This window comes from Sarcophilus harrisii, chromosome 1 (assembly GCF_902635505.1).
Source record: "Sarcophilus harrisii chromosome 1, mSarHar1.11, whole genome shotgun sequence".
NCBI classification, from domain to species: Eukaryota; Metazoa; Chordata; class Mammalia; order Dasyuromorphia; family Dasyuridae; genus Sarcophilus; species Sarcophilus harrisii.
This window is the reverse complement of record NC_045426.1, coordinates 663,869,739-663,884,542: the sequence shown is the minus strand read 5'-3', so window position 1 is coordinate 663,884,542 and position 14,804 is coordinate 663,869,739. Positions and strand designations below refer to the sequence as shown.

General features: G+C 40.5%; 1 protein-coding gene across 1 annotated transcript in view; it reads left to right on the top strand.

The window, feature by feature from the left end:
* Positions 1-2,612: 2,612 nt before the first annotated feature.
* PCSK4 (proprotein convertase subtilisin/kexin type 4) overlaps positions 2,613-14,804 on the top strand; it is a 31,651-nt gene continuing 19,459 nt past the window's right edge. The window contains exon 1 of the mRNA XM_031948066.1: positions 2,613-3,024. Coding sequence (XP_031803926.1) covers positions 2,770-3,024 — 255 coding nt within the window. The 5' untranslated portion in view covers positions 2,613-2,769. The remainder of the gene's footprint in view (positions 3,025-14,804) is intronic.

Below are 14,804 nucleotides of genomic sequence, written 5' to 3'. Positions count from 1 at the left end.
ACATCTTTTATTTCTTAGGCAGTCCCTCTAGGCCAACACCTGTCGGGTTTCCGGCGTGAGTTAACGTCCCTCCCATCTCCAGATTCTGGGCAGTCTAAACTTGCACATCTCTTTCTTCCCTTTCCCCGGCCTTCCTAACTAATGCTTGGACTTCTAAATTCACTTCTTGTCCCATACCTCAAGCAGAAGTACCCCTGTGAGCCAGTCTCATGCTCCCCACCCCCACCCCGCGTTCATTTTACTCTCCAAATTTTTCCTCCCTCACATGCATGAAAAAGTTCCACTTTGTATCCTGTGTATACAGTAGGAGTTCAATAAATGTTTGGGGAGACAGTGTGATGTAATAGAAAGAGCACTGAAATTGGAATCAAAAAACCTAGGTCATTCATACATTCACTCAGCAAATATTAAGTGCCTCTGGATATGGTACGGTGTTCAGTACTGGAGGCCAGGGCACAAAAAAATCCCATATAATTCCTGCTCGGAAGGATTTTGTGTTCTAAAGTAGTAGAAGATACATGTATATTTACTAACTTGCGTGTCAGTCTATTTCTTCCTTTTAAAAATTTGGATATTAATAGAACTAACTTTGTTGTAAGACCAAATCAAATAATACAGGCAAAGCTTCTTGCCAACTTTAAAGCAGGATATAATAAATATTAGCTTTTCTAATCATTATTATAAAAATGATACAAGGATCTATTTTAGCAGGAGGTGAAATTCAGTGCAAAAACTACCTGAAAGAATTAGCATGTAAAACCAGCCTTTCATAGAAAAAAGGCAGAAATTTTGAGAAGCAGAGATGGGGAAGAAATGCATTCCATTTATGGGGATGGGGAAATGGGAGGGACTTTTCAGGCCTTTGGGTTTGGGGAAACAACAGTGCATCTAAAGAGGAATAATAGAATGTAAAATTAACTTACAAAGTTAAGTTGGAGGCAGATGGTGGAAAGTGAGGAATTTGAATGTTAATCTATAGGTGATAGGGAAGCCCTGAAGGGTTAGTTGGTTGATTTTGAGGTAGTGGGGTTGAGTGACTTGCCTAGGGTCACAAGCTAGGTTGTCTGTCTGAGGCTGGATTTGAATCCAGGTCCTCCTGACTAAAGGCCAGTGATCAATCCATTGAACTGCCTAGCTGCCCCCTAGAAGTTACTTTTTGTCAGGGGAGAGACATGGTCAAATTTGGACCCTAGAAATATGGATTATCTTGACATTGGTGTAAAAGATTAGAGAAGGGAGAGATCAATTAGGAGGCTACAAGTGATGAATCAGTTACTCAAAAGCATTTATTAAACATCTGTTATGTGCCAGGCACAAAAAGGCACAAATGAAAACATTCAAAATACACACATCACAAATGCAAGATCATGTGATAGGAAAGAAACCCTAGTTCCAAAGGGCGTAGGGGAGGTTAGGTCTAGAAATACCTCTGTTAGGAGGTGGCACAAGAAGGAATCTAAAAATCCCAAGAGAGGGAGCTTAGAAGGGAGGCCATTCATTCAAGGCTTAGGAAAACAGCCTGTACAACCCTCAAAGCAACAGATTATACAAGGAAATTAACAAGCAAAAGATTATACAAGGAAACTAATAAGAAATAGGGCAGTTCGGCTGGACCACACAGTGGTCCGAATTAGGCCGGAAGCCAGGATGAAGATAGAGATAGGGAAGAATGAACGGGACTTGGCAAATGTTGAGATGAAATTGTTGGAGCGGGGAACAGTGAAATTCCTGCTCAACCTCTTGCTATAAAAATCCCACTGTTTACCCGAAGCCTTTCTGGATCTCCTTAAATTCAAGCGCCTTCCCTTTGTTGATTATTTCCAATTTATCGTGAATATAGCGGGTTTGTACGAAGCTGTTTTCATGGTATTTTCTCCCTTAGATTGTGAGCTGTTGCAGAGACAGCCATTGGCTTTTTTTTTTTTTTTTTTTTCTTTTTAACGCTTTAGAGAGCTGAGCAGTGAGTCTCTGGCACGTTTATGGATTTGATTGATTGACTAACAAAGCGTAGGACTTTTGGCTCAGTTCTTTCCCTTTTGGGTACCTCAGTTTGTTCTTCTTTAAAAGGGGAGAGGGGAGTGTTTCAGTATTTGTAAAGCATGCTGGAAAGCACGGTAGAAACTGGAGCAACTGCTCCAAGACGACTGAATCAATGTGTCAGGAGGAAGCCAGCAACTAGGTTCTAGCTACCCCTATCAAGTCCCTCTAGGCCACTAATTAAAAGCTATCTAGAAAGACCTTTTCTGGATTAGAGAGCATAATCTAGTGCTTTTCACGGAGAGGCAAAAGGGAAGTGACAGGCCCAAGATCACACAGCAAGACCGTTAAAAGCAGAACTTGAAACCGTTTTGCCGGGTGGGAAAGAAATTGTCAACTGAAGGAAAGGAGAAGGTCCTATCCAGTTCCCACTCTCCGGGGCGTCCTCTAAATTAACCCCACCACCACCCCATTCCCCACATGCCCAGGGGCACGGAGCTCCATTCCCCGCCCCCTGGACCGCCCCATTCCCGAGGCTGTGGTTCGGCGGCCGCACAGCCCCCTGGGAATGAAGCCCCCACCACCACCAGAGGCGGGGGCAAAGAGGTTGCCATGGAGCCGGAAAGAGGCGTCCAGGGGGCGGGGGTTGCTTCGCTCGGGTGCCCAGGGCGTGGGGCTCCTCCATTCCTGCCCCAGGATGGGGGGAGGGGGAAGGGGCATTTAAACGCCCCACCTTGGGGCCCCAGAGACAGTTTGTCCCACGGGAGGGGCTTCCCCCGACCCCTGGCTACCATGCGGTCCGGGTGGACCCGGCAGAGATTCGTTCTGACCCTGGCCTTGACCTTGGTCCTAGTCTTGACCTTGACCCTGGTTCTAGTCTCCGTCTTGGCCCTAGAGGGACCCAAACAGGAACCGGGGCCGGGTCGGGGTCGCCGGGGCCGCTACTTAGTACCCATCTATGTCAGCAGTTGGGCTGTGCTGTTGCCAGGGGGCAGCCAGGAGGCCGAGCGCTTGGCACGCAAGTTCGGCTTTGTCAACCTGGGGCAGGTAGGATACTCGGGGAGCCTCGCTAGGGCTCTGGATACTGGCAAGGGCACGAATGCCACCGTCTTTCTCCCTAGGCTCAGGTAGCTTCCCAAGTCGCCTACGGGGACACCTCCGGCTCCACGCCCCACCCCCACCTCAAACACAGTCTCCTCCCCCTTCCCCCATCTATCTGCCACTGAACTGCCCTCTCCCTACAAGCTCCCATCCTTCCCGACCATCCCCTCCCCCCAGCACTGGTACAAACTCCTCTGGATCCCAGTGGATTTTCTCTTTTTCAGTAGTTTGTTAAGTCATTCAGCTCTGTTGGGGAACCTAGCTATGTGTGCAACAAGTAATTTTTTAAAAGAACAACAAAAGGCCAGCAACAATCCTAGACCCCAGAGAATTTTGAGATAAGATAAAATTGCTCCCAAATCAATAGAATACTAGGGAGCCACTTCAGAAATGGTCCTGGAGAGAAAAGGAGACCCTGAGCTAGGATGCCTGTCCCCTACCCCAGAGTGAGGAGAGGAACTGGGCTGTCACAGCTGAGCTTAGCAAAAGGACTGAGAAGGATGGGGTGAAGAGAGAAGGGACCCGCTTCAGTTGGTATCAGTGGAACATCCAGGTGAAGTTTGGAGCTAGGAATTGGTCGTCTTTCCCCAAGTTATTACTCCTTTCATACACTCTACCTTCCAGCTAAACCGGACTGCTGGCTGTTGGTTAAACTCATGGGCCCCTACCATCTTCCTGAATCTGGTCTCTGTTCCCATTTAACCATTGGGGACATTGGCCACTTTCATGTTTTAAATTTTTTTCCCTTCTATGCATTATTTTTTAGTGCCAGAAAGTCCCTCTATTCCTATAAATATTTTTTGGGGATGGCTAGGTGGTGCAATGGATAGAGCACCAGCCCTGAAGTCAGGAGGACCTGAGTTCAAATGTCACCTCAGACACTTAACACTTCCTAGCTGTGTGACCCTGGACAACTCACTTAACCCCAATTGCCTCAGGCAAAAAGAAAAAAATATTTATCTTTTAATGTATCGGGCAGGGGCAAGTCTTAGTATTAATAACGATGCAGAGCTGAAAGCAACCAAATTTTACAGGAGAAGAAACTGAGACCTAGATAAGGAAGTGGCTTGCCTAATAGTAAATCCAGAGGCAAGATTCAAGCTCATATGCTTAGCTATTCTGTGCTTAATAAAAGCTTTTGGACCGAACATCAGAGGCAGAGATTCCTTGAGTGAAGGAGAGGGTTCTTTTTAGTCCTAGAGAACGTGGTCAGAGGTGAGTGCCCACTGGGGAGAGTCAGGTTTCTATGAGTACAAGAGAAAAAGATTGAAGATAAAGAGGGAGTCTTTAAAGGATGGAAAGATAGCTTACCTAGCCATCCTCCCCACCAAAGCCACGACTGGTACACATTTTATCTGTGATTGGCCTGATTCCCAGGTCTAGAATTCAACTTCACATCACCTCACACCAAGATTTCCTCTGCTTCCCCTTGCTTTCTGCCCTTAACCACAGGCAGCCCTGAAGGTTCTGTCCTTGGTCCCCTTCTCTTCACATGCTCTAACCATTGGTAATTGAGGCTACTTCCATACCTTCTATTATCTTTTTTCTCTCCTTTTATACATTGTTATTTTTTAGTGTGAGCAACTCCCCATCTCTGTAAATATTTCTCTCTTAATGTGTCAGCCAGTCAAGTAGCAAATTTTAGTATTAACAATGGAGACTCAGGAGATGGTATCACATGGAGGAATAATTTCCAATCATCTGTGATGATCCAACCATCTAACCATTGTTAAAGTTGCAAAGTTTGCCTGGGCAAGGGGGAGGCAGGTGGGGGAGGGAGCACAGATTTCAGTTCCTCACTGTGCAGACGGGAGACTGCAGTCCAGTGGGAGTGATGGGTTTGAAGCTCGGCACCAAATGATGAGATTTAGGAGAACAATTGGCACCAAATGTTGAGGTTTGGCCCTACATGTTGGGGTTTGGGCATGTAGAGAATTCACAATGGCCTTTCTCTTTAGCAAAAGGTAGATTTATTTAGGAGAGGAGGTTACAGAAAAAATGTAGAGATAAAATAGACACCAGGAGTGGTGAAATGCCAGGAGAACAGATCTGTATGTAACATTAGCAGATCTGGCCAAGGCCTTTGATACTGTCAGTCACAAAGGCTTAAGGAAAATTATGCCAAAATTTGATTGCCTGGAGAAATCAATTTCATGATGGCCAGCTTGCTTGGATTTTGGATGATGGACAATGCTTGTGACCTTTCCCAGTTACCAATGGAGTGAAACAAGGTGCTGTGCTTCCTCCCATGCTTTTAGCATGATGTTTTCAGCTACGTGATCAAACACCTTCAATGTGGAAAAACTTGGCTTCTAAGTCATCTGCCACAACAATGGTAAAGTCTTCAACTTGAAAACAATACAAGCCAAAACTAAAGCGGAAAGAATGTCAATGCATGTTTTTTGGTTTGCAGATGATTGTGCGCTCAAGATAGCCTCCAAATCTGAGATGCAACAAAGTATGGATGATTCTCCGCTACTTGTGTTAATTTAGATAAAATATATACAAAGTAGATGAAAAGTGTCTACAGGAGGCACTGGAACCTCCTTGAGAAAAACTAAGGATTCTAAGGAGTGGAGATGAGAAGGGAAAGCATTACCAGCAAGGAAGACAGCTAGGGAGATGTAGTATTGGATGTGAGTCTAGCCTAGTATCTGGAACATAGTAGGCATTTAATACAAACAATTGAGACAGCATCAAGTTGAAAAGCATCAAGTTGGACTGAAGAGTTGTGAAGAGTCCTTCCTTTAGTGACTAAACAACTTGAGAAAGTTTTCTACAATCAGTGCTGCTTCTCCCTTTTTTCTGCCCATTTCTTTCTGCAATTTGATGTCCAAATTCATTTTTAGTGAAGTTGTCACCAAAGTTAACTGACAATCTAATGGACTTTTCTTGGTACTCATTCTTCTGATCTCTCTTCAGCCTTGGACACTGTCTGATCCCTTCTTCTAGTGGTTTTCTTTCTTCTCCAACTGCTCCTTCTCCACCTCTTTTGATGGATTTTTGTCCAGCCCATACTTGCTAGGGCACATCTCCCCCCAGCTCCCAAGGCTTTGTCCTGGACCTTTTCTCTCTGTCCTGTCTTTGTACCCTGCACTTGTCATTAGTTTGCATAGATTCAATTATCATCTCTATGCTTATGATTCCTGGATTTGTTTATCTAACTGTAACATTTCTCTGTTGACCTCTGGTCTTACATCCCCAACTGCTTATTAGATTGCATGCCTCATAGACATCTGAAATTCCGCATGTCTAAAACCTGAATTCATTACTGGATACCATTCTCCCAGACATCCAGGCTGGAAACCTACATGTTATCTTCAACTTTTTACTCTCTCCCACCCCTTTTCCCTCATGTGCAATCTGTTACCAAAATCTGTTGATGCTACTTTTGTAACATATTGTATATGTTAACCCTTCTGATTGCCCCCACCCTGGTGCAGGCCCTCTGTACCTCACTCCTGGTCTATTGTGATAGTTGCCTTCTGGTTGGTTTTCCTACCTTAATTTCTCCCCACTCCAGTCCATTCTCCATTCAGCTATCAACATCATCTTCCTAAAATGCATATCTAATTATGTCACATGCTACCTTCTTCCAACTTCATTTGCTCCCTATTACTTCTATGATCAAATATAAAACTTTTCCTTTTGGTGTAAACCCTTTATAACTTGGCCCTTTCATACTTTTCCAGTTTTGCTACGTTGCCCCTTCAAAGGCTCTGTGATCTATTGATACTGATTTCTTGGCTGTTATTCTAACAAGACTCACCATCTCTGGGCTCCTTTTTTTTTTTTTTGGAGGGGGGAATTAAGTTACCCAAGTCAAACAGCTACTGAGTGTTAAGTATCTGAGGTTGGATTTGAATTCAGGTCCTCCTGACTGCAGGACACTAGACCCACTTTACCATCTAGCTGCCCCTCCTGGCAATTTCACTGTCTATCACTCAAGCTTGGAATTCTATCCTCTTTCATCTTCATGTCTTGGCTTTCTTCAAATCTCAACTAAAGTCATGTTTTCTGGAAGATTTTCCTAGTTCTTCTATCCCGGTGCTTTTCCTTTGAGGGATAGCCTGTCTATATCTTGTTTGTTCATAGTTGTTGCCTGTTGACTCTGAGAGACTGTATACTTCTTGTGGACAGGTGCTGTTTTTGGCTTTCTTTCTATCTCCAGCACTTAGCACAGTGCCTGATACATAGCAAGCTTAATAAATGTTTGTTGACTTGACTCAAATTCGTCTTTGAGTTTGCTGTGGGTCTTTTCCCTCCATATTTTGATAACTGTTTTCTAATATAATTTGTTTACTTTGTCATCGTGTGCATTTTATTTTTTTTCCATTTAAAATCATTATTTTGAGGAGACCATAGACTTCACCAATACTGTCAAAAGGTCTAGGATGGTAAAAACAAAACAAAAATAACTAGGAACTCCTGGACTAGAGACTTCTGAGCAGAGAAGTAATATGGCAAAAGGCCATGCTTTAGGAATGTCATTTTGGCAGCTGTTTGGATGCATACGAGTTGTATGGGAAGCTGTGTGATATGTGGAAGAGGGGAGACATGTGAAGCAGAAAGACTTAATAGGAGGCAATTTTGATAGCAATGAAAGTTTGAACTAGGGTGGCAGTCTGAGTGGAAAAAAAATTAGAGATAGAATTAAAAGATGTTTAAATGTAGAATGGTCAAGACTTCACAGTTTATTAATTATTGGGGTGGAGTAAAAAAGAATGAAAAATCAAAGATAACTGAGATTGTAAACCTAAGTAGGAGAATGGTCCCTTCAACAAGAACAGGAAAACTATGAAGAGGATTAAGTTCAGAGGAAGAGATAATGAATCCTGTTTTAGACATGTTAAATTTCAGAGGTCTTTGGGAGATCCTTTTCAAAGTATTCAATAGGCAATTGAAGATGATGTACCTGTGTTCAAAAGAGAGAAAGGGTGGGTTAGGTGTAAGAGTCTTTTGCATAGAAATGATCATTGAATTATGGGAACTTGAACTAAGAAGGTATAAAGAGAGATGATACAGGACAAAACCTTTCAGAACATCCACAGTTAGGAGGTAAGACACTCATGTAAAGAGCATATTTTCTTGAAAACAGAGTATCTTATTGTTGTTGGAATTGTGCATACATCCAGTCATTCTGGAGAATGATTTGGAACTATGCTCAAAAAGTTATCAAGTACATACCCTTTGATCCAGCAGTGTTATTACTGGGCTTATATTCCAAAGAGATCTTAAAGAAGGGAAAGGGACCTGTATTTGCAAGAATGTTTGTGGCAGCCCTCTTTGTAGTGGCCAGAAACTGGAAACTGAGTGGATGCCCGTCGATTGGAAAATGGCTGAATAAATTGTGGTATATGAATGTTATGGAATATTATTGTTCGGTAAGAAATGACCAGCAGGATGATTTCAGAAAGGCCAGGAGAGACTTAAATGAACTGATGCTGAGTGAAATGAGTGGGACCAGGAGATCATTATATATTTCAACAGCAATACTCTATGATGATCAATTCTGATGGACGTGGCCATCTTCAGCAATGAGATGAACCAAATCAGTTCCAATAGAGCAGTAATGAACTGAACCAGCTACCCAGCGAAAGAACTCTGGGAGATGACTATGAACCACTACATAGAATTCCCAATCCCTCTGTTTTTGTCTACCTGCATTTTTTATTTATTTCACAGGCCCATTGTACACTATTTCAAAGTCTGATTCTTTTTGCACAGCAAAATAACTGTTGGGACATGTATACTAATATTGTATTTAACTTATACTTTAACATATTTAACATATATTGGTCAACTTGCCATCTGGGGGAAGGGGTGGGGGGAAGGAGGGGAAAAATTGGAACAAAAGTTTTGCAGTTGTCAATGCTGAAAAATTATCCATGCATATATCTTGTAAATAAAAAGCTATAATAAAAAAATAGTACATTGGATATACAACAAAAAAAGAAAGAAAACAGTATCTGAGTCTAGCAAATGAAAAAGATGAGAATTGAGAAAAGATCTTGGGATCATAAAAATATGAAAACATGAATCCACTACACACTGTTTCTTTTTGTGTATTTAAATTTAATATAGTAGTACCAACATTGCTCTTCTGGTCTGTGTCTGCCTCTGAACACCATTTTGGTCTCCTCTTGTCTAGTTTTTGTTTCATGTTCTTTCTTCTTCTTTGTTTAAACTGTTCTTTTTCCATCATTATCATTTCCCCTCATGCTCCCCACCCCACATAAAAGCTCTCCATCATAACAGATGTATAATCAAGAAAAACTGATTTGTGCAAAACCTATTATTCATCCTGACCATTATCTCTATCAGTTCCCTCATCCCTACATGCTCTTTAAGTCCCTGGTCCTTTCCATTTTTAAAACTTACCCACTCTTTGCCCTGGATTGCTCCCTCCATCTGCCTCCTGTACTTTTACTCCAATGCTGTTGAATACTAATGGAAGCAATTACTCAACCATTGCTGACTACTTGGTGCACTAAAAATGGATTTTCTCTAATCTCATTTATGCTCTCACTGCTGCCTGGCAATCCTTTTAGTCTTTTATTAATTGATTCATTTTTCAGTTCCCCCAAAGCTGCACTTCTAGATCTTCCCTTATCTAGTTAAGGTTTTAACTTCATCTCCTCCTTACCTTTCAGTAGAGGCCCTTGAAGTCTACTACTTAATTTTTTTTCAATTAACAATATTTTCTCCCCTCTCCTTATAGATACCACCTCCCATTTTTCTCTTCTCTCCATCCTGGAGGGAGGTGAATGGGGAGAAAAACAAAAGCTTTGTAACAAATATGTATAGTCAAGGAAAACAAATTCCATAGTGGCCAAGGTCAAAACATATAGGTCTCATTCTGTTCTTCCTTCAAAAAGTGGGCAGGATACTTCCTCATCAGCTCTTTATAATCTAATGATTGCTTACTTATGAGTTCTTCAGCTTTCAGAGATGTCAACAAAATAATGTTGACATTATTTTCATTGTGTAAATTATTCTCCTGGTTCTGCTCATTTCACTTAACATCAGTTCATGTAAATTTTAGATTTCTTTTTTAAAAATTTATTTTAAAAAGAATTTTTCTCCAGGGGCAGCTAGATGACACAATGGCTAGCATACTGACCCTGGAGTCAGGAGGAATTGAGTTCAAATGTGACCTCAGACCCTTATCTGGGTGACTCTGGGTAAGTTACCTCCCCCATTTTTTTCCACCCTTTAATAATATTTTATTTTTTTCCAATTACATGTAAAGATAGTTTTCACCATTAACTTTTATAAGATTTTGAGTTCCAGATTTTTTTCTACCTCCCTCCCTTCCGTTCTACTTCCCCAAGATAGCAAATAATCTGATATAGATTATATATCTAAGTCATATTATACATATTTCCACATTAGTCATGTGTGAAAGAAGAATCAAAACAAAAGGGGAAAATCACAAGAAAAAAAAAGTGAAAATAATATGCTACTATCTGCATTCAAATTCCATAGTTTTTCGTCTGGATATGAATAGCATTTTTCATCATGAATTGTCTGCTGAGAAGAGCTAAATCTATCCAAGTTGATCATCTCACAATGTTACTGTTATTATTACTGTGCACAATGTGCTCCTCATTCTTCTCATTTCACTCAGCATCACTTCATCTGAATCTTTCCAGGTTTTTCTGAAATCACTATTTTATTTCTCCAAATATATGCAAAGATAGTTTTCAACATTCACCTCTGCAAAACTTTGCATTCCCAATTTTCTCTCTTTCTGCCCCCTCCCTGCTTTCTTCTCCCCTAGACAGCAAGCAATCCCATTTAGGTTAAATATATGCAATTCTTCTAAACATATTTCCATATTTGTCATGCTGTGCAAGAAAAATCAGATCAAAGGGAAAAAAAAACACACAAAGGAAAAAACAAAACACTAAAAAAGGTGAAAATACTATCCACATTCAGCCTCCATAGTTTTCTCTCTGGATGCAGATTCTTTCCCTCACAAATCTGTTGGAATTGCCTTGAATCACTTCATTGTTGAAAAGACCCAAGTCCATCAGAGTTGATCATCACATAATCTTCTTGCTGTGTACAATGTTCCCTTGGTTCAAATCACTTCACTTAGCATCAGTTCATGTAAATTTTTCCAGGCTTTTCTGAAATCAGCCTGCTCATAGTTTCTTATAGAACAACAATATTACATAACATACATGTACCATAACTTATTCAGCTATTCCCCAATTGATGGGCATCCACTCAGTTTCTAGTTCCTCACCACAGTTTTGCATATGTGAATCCTTTTTCCTTTTTTTATAATCTCTTTGAGATACAGACCAGTAGAAATACTGCTAGTCCTTTATTGCCCCAGTCTCTAGCCAAGGGTTTGGTTCTTTTCCTAACTAGGAATAATCCCTCTCCTTGTGTCTTGGTCTTACCTCCTCAGCGAACTGCTCCTCCAGTCATTCCCTCAATTTGTCTCTAAACTTCAGTCTGTACCTTAAGTATTCGTGATTTCTCCTTTATTTTCAATTGATCATATGTATACAGACTTTCCTCTCTACTATCTCCAGTAGAGTATAAACCCTTTGAGAACAGACTATTTCCCGTATTTTATTTGTATTCCAGAGCCTGGGACAAGCAGCATGGACTAGTGAGAACAGTATTGGATTGGGAGACTTTGAATCCTGATTTTGCTCTTTTCAACCTCTCTGATCTTGGGCAAATCAGGAATCTTTGAGCCTTTGTCGTCTTCAAAAGAAGGGCAGCCCCTCTAAAGTTACCTTCTAGATCTAAATATAAGGTTTAAATAGGTGCTTATTATATACTTGTTGGATTGAATTGGATGTAATTAGGATCAACTCATATAACTTTTTTGAATGCTTCAGTTTCCTCATCTGTAAAGCAAAAATAATTATAATAACTGACATGTAGTACTTGATAGTTTGTTTAAAAAATATTTTAAATATGCCATCTCATTTGCACCTCACAATGACCCTTGGAGATAAATACTGTGGAGATAATGAGATTCATTTTACAAACGAGGAAACTGAAGCTTGAGGAAGGGAATGAATATTTCAAGCTCATTCAATTAGGAGGTATCATAGAGTGAATTTGATCCCAGTTTTCTCCTCACTCCAAATCTCACCCCTCTCTCACTTTAAGATGCTATTGCTTTCTGAGTCTACTGCCTTTCTCCTTGAGTTATACATTCTGAAAATCTCCATGTGTCATGGACATGTGTGTAGTTATGAGGAGAATCATAGGGACACAGTATCTCAGAATCCAAGGGAGGAGAAGGAGAAAGAATTTCAGGAAGAGCAGAGTGGTCCACAATATCAAATTCCAAAGAGATAGATAAAGGAGGTTAAGGTCTGACAAAAGGCCATTGGAGTTGGTGATAATGAGGTCATTAGTGACCTTGAAGAGGCTTGTTTCAATAGAGCAATAGGAGAGAAAGCCAAATTGCCAGGGCTTGATGAGTGAGTGGGTATCAAAGGAGTGAGGGAGGGAACAAAGAAAGAGCACACACAGAATTATCCCTTGGATTTCCATACAGATCTATAGCTTCAGCTTTAATTCTCCTATCCATGAGCTCCCATCTGGAATTTCTACCTGGATGCCTTCTGGCATCCCAGATTCAAGCATGTTTAGGATGAAATCCATTGTCTTTTTTTTTTTTTTTAATTTAATAGCCTTTTATTTACAGGATATATAGATGGGTAACTTTACAGCATTAACAATTGCCAAACCTCTTGTTCCAATTTTTCACCTCTTACCCCCCCACCCCCTCCCCTAAATGGCAGGATGACCAGTAGATGTTAAATATATTAAAATATAACTTAGATACACAATAAGTATACATGACCAAAACATTATTTTGCTGTACAAAAAGAATCAGACTCTGAAATATTGTACAATTAGCTTGTGAAGGAAATCAAAAATGCAGGTGGGCATAAATATAGGGATTGGGAATTCAATGTAATGGTTTTTAGTCATCTCCCAGAGTTCTTTTTCTGGGTATAACTAGTTCAGTTCATTACTGTTCCATTGGAAATGATTTGGTTGATCTTGTTGCTGAGGATGGCCTGATCCATCAGAACTGGTCATCATCTAGTATTGTTGAAGTATATAATGATCTCCTGGTCCTGCTCATTTCACTCAGCATCAGTTCGTGTAAGTCTCTCCAGGCCTTTCTGAAATCATCCTGTTGGTCATTTCTTACAGAACAGTAATATTCCATAATTTTCATATACCACAATTTATTCAGCCATTCTCCAACTGATGGACATCCATTCAGTTTCCAGTTTCTAGCCACTACAAAAAGGGCTGCCACAAACATTCGTGCACATACAGGAAATCCATTGTCTTTCCCAAGAAACATCTTATTTCCTCCCAGTCTCCCCAGGCTGGAAACCTCACAATGATCTTGATCTTCAAACCCCAGCATTCGACAATCAACAAGTGCTAGATTTCCTTCCATTATCTCTTCTCTTTGTTTACACAGCTACCATCTTGGTTCAGACCTTCATTCCTTCCCACCCAAACTCTTTATTTCCTAAGTGGTCTTCCTAAGACTACTTAAAAACATTTTAAATAGTATTTTGTTTCCAAATATATATATAGTTTTCAATATTCACTTTTGCAAAATCTTGTGTTCCAAATTTTTCTCCCTCTTTCCCCCCCTCAAGACAGCAAGCAACTGGATCTAGGTTAAACATGTTCAGTGAATTCTTCTACACATATTTCCATATTCGTCATGCTGTGCAAGAAAAAAATCTGATCAAAAGGGGAAAAAAAACACAAGAAAAGGAAAAAAACCAAGCAAACAAACAATAAAAAATAAACAAAATACTATGCTTCGATCCAATTCAGTCTCCATAGTTCTCTGGCACTCACATTGTTTCCCTTGAATGGCTCTTCCCTTTCCATCCCACCCTCTAAATAATTGCCAGACATCCTCTTAATGTATGGGACTGATGGAGTCCTTCTCCATCTCTAAAACCTTCTGTGCTTCCTTGTAGCCTATAAGCTAAAATACATGCATTTTACTTAGCCTGAAATGCTTTAGATATATCCACAATCTGGCCCAGCTTTTCCAGCCATATTTCACATTACTCTTTTTTGTACACTTAATGTTTTAATCTGAGTGAACTATTGTCTAATCTTTCAAGGCTACCATATTTTTGGAATGGATCTCTCTCTTCAAATCATTATCCACATTCTTATGTGTATTTAGTTTCTTCCCTCTTCCCACCCCCTGTAGAATAAAAGCACTTTAAGGACAAAGATTCTAAGGACAAAAGCACTAGATTCTGGGGATACAAAGAAAAAATGGAGCATGGTAACATAGTACAGTGGAAAGAACTTTTGGATTTGGAGACAGAGGAACAATTATTAGGCACCAACCCAGGCATTGGGTGTACCAAGACTACAATGACATTCTATCAGAAGAGAAGTTTGTATAAATAAATATATACACAACATATGAAAGCAAAATCAAGGTAAATTTGGGGAAGAGGGCACTACCAGCTGGGGGAATCAGGAAATACTTCATGTAGATGATATTGACTGAGCAGAGGTTTGCAGAAAAAAGAGAGACAGAGATGAGGAGGGAATAGATTCTAGTTATGGGGAGAGATGCTCAAGACATGGAGAAGGGAGATGTTAGTGTGTGAAATATGAGCAAGAGCATAAATGCCTCTTGTCGGGGGAGTGTAGAAGACAGGATGTGTAAGAAAGTTGGAAAA